General features: G+C 42.1%; 1 protein-coding gene across 1 annotated transcript; it reads right to left on the bottom strand.

Annotated features, from left to right (window-relative positions):
- Window positions 1–20: 20 nt before the first annotated feature.
- On the bottom strand, window positions 21–4,777 carry cebpg (CCAAT enhancer binding protein gamma). The gene has a single exon (XM_020524511.2). It carries the CDS (start codon window positions 4,675–4,677, stop codon window positions 4,204–4,206), a length of 474 nt encoding a protein of 157 aa, XP_020380100.1. The 5' UTR covers window positions 4,678–4,777; the 3' UTR covers window positions 21–4,203.
- Between the last annotated feature and the right edge of the window lie 1,017 nt (window positions 4,778–5,794).

The following is a 5,794-nucleotide window of genomic DNA, read 5'->3' as shown; positions in this document are numbered from 1 at the left end:
TCTGATGCTGCTTGGCCTGCTGTGTTCATCCAGCTCTGCACCTTGTTGTCTCAATATTCTGGAAATGTTTTTGGTGAATGTGGAGTACGAAGGGGTGAAACTCTGTGTGGGAGAATGTTCAGAACCTGTGGGAGGAGTTCAAATGGGAAGGGGAATAGAGTCTATGGTAGGATCAAATGCTCTTGGGCCGTACAAGAAGATTCAATGAGTGGCAGTGTCAGTGATGAGAGTGCAGGAGGGATGTCAGGAGCAGCAGCCTCTCTGCTTACTGCTTTGTTGTTTGGCTGAATTGCTGCATTTGACACAGCAGGTCATCGTTTTTGCTGTTCAATGGTGATTTTGAGAAAACATTCCAAAAGTGCCTGAGGCATCTCACTCCTTGTAAGTGGTTCCCTCAGTTCAAATCTAAAACGACCTATCGCCAAAAAACAAACTGACACTTTGATACACAGGACACATTCTCCTGGGCCCTGCTACTTCCTCTATCTTCACTGTTAACACTGTGCTGTGGTTGGTAGGTTTCTCCTATGCAGCCCTTGGGATCCTCGAACAACACAGCCCTCGTCTTAACTTGACCAACCTTTCAGCATGGCCTGATCCTTTCTGTCCGCTGCCCTCTAACTACATCCATCATTGTTTCCCAGGATTCCTGCTCATTCAGGTACAGTAAGGGCACGCGAAGGCTGCAAGTAGAATTCCAATCCTGACAAATCCAGTCATATCCATACATCACACTCTTTAAACTTCAACATAGTACACAGCATGAGCACAGGGCCTGTCCTGTATTTTAAAATATAAAAGGAGTTTTAGTACATTGATGGCTGTCCTCTTGCAAATGTCAGTGAATTCAGAGCAAGCAGTGTTTTTTTCGAGGGGGAGAATATCTACTTCTACAACCTTCATTTCACTTAGTGTGAAGGAAACATTTGTCTCCATCATCAAACAACTCAACAATGAACAGCATTGGGCTCTGCTCAATCCACAACTGAAGAGAAACTAATCAGCAAGCTGAAAATAGGCAGGACATTTATAAAATGTACAATACTTATTCAATAACTGTCTTTACAAAATGTCATTTCTCAACAACCATAAGATTCCCCTTAATGCAGCAGAAAATGTACAGGGTTTACCTTTCCAACAAGATTTAAAAAGAATTTCATATATAGCAACATAATTTTATCATAGGGCCCCATACAGAGACACACAAATATTTCATCAGTACATTAGAAAACACATCTTCCTATTATTATAGATAAAATGTGTTCCATCTTAAAGCTGGACTTTTTTAAAAAAAGATGCAATAATTTCACTAAAAGTTTCGTAACAGTCATTCATTCTAGAAGCATAAAAATACTGTGGCACATTCAGCAAAGACACAGCATTTAACCCCTCAACTTTCCAATATCCTTTGCTGCTTTGAATTACAGCTTAAAAATTGATTCATAAACATGCTGGAAAATTAGGACACTATAGTTTTTTTAAAAAAGTCTGACTTCTAATAGAAAGGAGAACAGACATTCTATAATGAATATTCCTTCGTATCTATTTTCTTTCATTTTGCCCCAATTATAACCTTTAAAAGTGTTCTCCAATTTTCCTTTAGATTGGAAAACTTGCACAAGTCACTCTGCTATTTGGGAAAGAAGAATAGAAACCAAGGAATTCCAGCCCAGAGTTTCCTGAAAGCAGCTGTCAGGAAATTACTCAAGTCTAGAATTCGAGGCAAGGTGATTGAAATCACACGGAACAGCTAATCTGACAGAACCAGCAAGGATTTGAAATGGACAGTCATACCTGACTAACCTGATTTAGTTGCTTGAAGAGGTCGTTCTAAAGTAGTGGAAGGTTAATGTCTACAGGCACTGTACATCTTGAAGACATTTGATAAAGTTCCTCATAAGAGACCCAGCTAAAGTTGAAGCTCATGAAATTGAAGATAAATTATTGACCTGGTTGGGAAATTGGCCAACAGCCAGAGTAGGGAGGATTGACAATATATTATGATTGGAAGGAAGCTGATGAGCTATTCCTGCAGGAACTAGTGGCCTCAGCTCTTCACTGTGATCAGAACGGGGTTTGGTAATGGCGGTAGAAGGTCATGTCAACAGATTTGATCATGACACAAAGGTAGGCAGCACTGGAAGCAGAGAGAAATTAGTCTGAATCGTCAGCTCATCCATGTTAAACCCAAAATGAAAAGAACAGGAGATTCTCAAAATGATGGAAAGCTGGAAACAATTAGGAATGACACAGCTCATGTTGATAAATCATTAAAATGTTATGAGCAGATAAAGGAAATATTGAAACAGGTAATTGAAATGCTGACTTTTATAACTTGAGACTAGAATACAAGGACTGAATGTCATGCTTCAGCTGTTCAAAGCCCAACTGAAACCATGCCCAGCTCTGAGCATTACATTGCATTGGGTTTGGAATAAATGGAGTGTTTATTTTCCGAATATTACTGTGTACTGCAGGAATGTATTTGCTGCCCTCATCTTTCTAGATGGTAGCAGTTCCAAGTTTGAAAGGTGTAGATAAAATGTTAAAAATGGAGGCCCACTTTTTCAGTGATTGATGTGAAAGAATTCTCTGGTATTATTCACAGAAAATCAGGGGACTCTCACCTCAACCAAGACAACTCATTCACCTCATTGTTGTTTGCAGGATATTACTGGGCCCAATGCAGTTTAAAGAAATCATAATGTGTGCATGAAATCTTTGTATTGAGACATTTGTGCAAATTCTTTTAGTGAGGGCTACACAGCAGGTAATAAACAAGAGAGATGTGCAAGAGGATTATATTCTGAGACCTGCCTCTTGCAATTCAGCAGCCAGAATATTCTATTAAATAGAACGGCTAAGGCAAATGTGCAAAGAACTTCTATAGACGTATAACAGCTATACGTGTAACAGCTGGGAACACTCCACAATGCAACCTTGCAAACAACTGTGAATGTAACGTAATGAGAAATGGAGATTGAGGCTCGAGCAGTCTATCACAGGCACAGTGTTTGTCAGCAGCTACAGTGCAGTGCCAGGCAACTGCACAAAAATGACAGATTCCAATCCAATGGGATCTCCCTCGTTGCTGCCTCACAGTCATGAATGAGGCCAGTGAAGAGCAGCAATGGGGGAAGGTGAGGTGGGTGAGAAAGGGGCACAGTGATTCCCAGCAACAAAAAGAATAGAGACAGGCAGGAAACGAGAGTGAAGGATTGCTGAGCAGGAGACTGTGATCAGAAACTGTGATTAACTCCAGACTCTGGAATGTTGATCTGGATGGAAGCAAGGCAATAGAGGCAGTCCCAAGGAGGAGGCAACATTTAAACAGTGCAAATTGGCTCAAAACTACTTCCCTTGTTCTGTTATCTACTTTTTAAAACTGAACACAAATTCTGAAATTGCCCTGATGAGATTCTCTGGAACAGAATCAGTGCACTCCTCTAAAGTAAGCAACAGTGCTGCCATCTGAAACTGAAGGGAAAACCAAACAGCCAGCAAACCAGAGAGAAAAATAATAGCAAGGCTAGTGTTTCAGGCAAGAAGCACAGCAAATCCCACCTGCCTCTGTCAGACTTCAAAATTCCACAGGCTTGTTGGATCTCTCAAACCCCCCTGCAACCCATTCAAATCCTGAGCGTGTGATAAATGGACTACCCACAATATTAATGTGCGTTTACGTTTCTGATTCTGCTGGGTATTGCTACTAGCTGTTTAAACAACATTTCTCAAGTCAACAGACCCATGCTCAGTACCAGACCTTGACATTCCAGCACTCTACTCCCCGAACCAATGAAATAAACACAGTGAAACTGCCGCTTAGCAAGTTTGATATTGGAAACCCACAGTCTTTTCTACAAGATCACAGCTCAACGTCAACAGACAGAGAACTGAAGAGAGGAGCAAAGGGGTTGGGGAGAGACCCCAGCAGCTAGATGGAGCATCTCCTGCATTGAATCAGCACTGGTGACGTCAGTGACTGTTGAGGGCACTTTTAGTTTCTGTGGAGTCCATTTTGTAAACTGCTGCTTTTCTCCGCTCTCAGAACTCTGAATACTCTCCAAACACAGAATCACTGAACGTAATGCTCTTACCAATAGCAGAAATATATGCATCTTAAAAACTTAAATTAAAATAGACAATTCAAAGAAAAACCCCTTTCCACAAAAATATGGGCACAGTTGACACCCACCTCCCTGTCTACTGCCCTAGGCTGTTAGCCTCCTGCCCAGAGCCAGTGTTTTCAGTGAATGGTGGGTGCCCACTATCAGAGAAATTATGGGCATGCTCGAGAAACAAATCCTTTAAGACGCTCAGCTCCTTGCTGAGCAGCTTGATTTTTGCTTCCAGCCGCTCATTCTCCTCCTTCAGCTCGTTGACTCTCTGCTGCGTGTCCTGAGCTTTCTGCTTACTCTTTAATCGGCTCTTCCTCACAGCCATGTTGTTGCGTTCCCGACGCTGTCGGTACTCTTCGCTCTCCTTGTTGTAGCTCACACTCTTCTTGTTCTGTTTGCTGGGTGCCATGGCCTTGCCAGCCCCCGAGGGGCTGAGTGGATGGAGTTGCGGGACTTGCTGTACGCTGCCACTGTCACTACCCTGGAGCTGCACTCTGCTCACTCCATTCTGACCCGTGTTCTCTTTGGGATGAGCGGAAATGACAGGACGTGCACTCATTTGGGTCAACAGTCACTTTGATGATGTGGACTCTCTTCACGTTGAGCTTATAAAGAGGGAGACACACTCCCAGGTGTAAGGGTGATCGTAGCAGGTCCACAGAACCTAGAAACAAAAGCAGGATATAGGTAACAGCACAGAAACTGACAAAACTCCAAATGGAATTGGATTTCTACAACAGATTCTACTTTTACAGACATTGTTTCATTTATAGTTTTTGCCTTTGAAAAGCTTTGGAATCTTTCATTTAATTAGAGTGGTTATAAACATGTTGTCATTTGGAAATGACATGTACCTGGTCTGTGGATACTGCAGCGGGGTGATAACAATGAGACAAACAGAAACAGAGACAGAATCATCCCATTTTCGGCCCCATGTGTTTAGCAATCTGTCCAATGCAATCTCTCGTGTTGGGGAGAAGTTGGGATTACCTGGCTCTCAACTCAAGAAAAGCTAACCAACCAACATGTTAACAGCATTTCTCTCTTCACAGACACACAGATTTCAGTTTGTTTATAGAGGCCCAGGTCTAGTGATTCACAGAAACTGTTGATGGTTACAGCAGATAGTGCGGAGACTAATTACAACTGGCAGACTTTGCACTGTGTCAATTTGCCAGCCAATTGAGTGAACACTGTATTACAGACCACGGTTGTGCTTTCAAACTTACTTCAGACCAGAACGGTGAGCCTGGGAATGGGGTAAAAGCATCCAGACATCAATAAATGATGAGCATGAGGTTAAAAGGTCAAAGGAAGAACAGGGTTGATTCTTATTAAAACAGCGTTCCCAAATGAATAATGTGAAATAAATCAGTGAAACTTTAACAATTCTTTCTCACATGTCTCCTGCACACAAACTTAAATCTGTGTCCCCCAACCTTATATCCTTAGCTAATGGAACAGCAATTCCTCATCTCTCTCAACTAAACTTGTTACAACCTTGCAAGGAAAATATTTCCTACTTAAACTGTTCAGTGATATTATTACTCATTCTGGAGCAGGTGGGATTTGAACCCAGGTCTCCTGGCCCAGAGGTTGGGACACTACTGCAGCACAAGAATCCTGTTTCCTTAGTCAAATCCCACTTCAAACCCCTGTGCTCCAAGGAGAACAAT

This window comes from Rhincodon typus, chromosome 15, assembly GCF_021869965.1.
Source record: "Rhincodon typus isolate 14 chromosome 15, sRhiTyp1.1, whole genome shotgun sequence".
NCBI classification, from domain to species: domain Eukaryota; kingdom Metazoa; phylum Chordata; class Chondrichthyes; order Orectolobiformes; family Rhincodontidae; genus Rhincodon; species Rhincodon typus.
Note: the sequence above shows the minus strand (reverse complement) of the source record. Positions and strands in the feature narration are given on the sequence as shown.

What these genes read in the sequence shown, in the direction of transcription:
- cebpg (XM_020524511.2), bottom strand. Translation starts at nt 4,677, where the DNA reads ATGAGTGCACGTCCTGTCATTTCCGCTCATCCCAAAGAGAACACGGGT.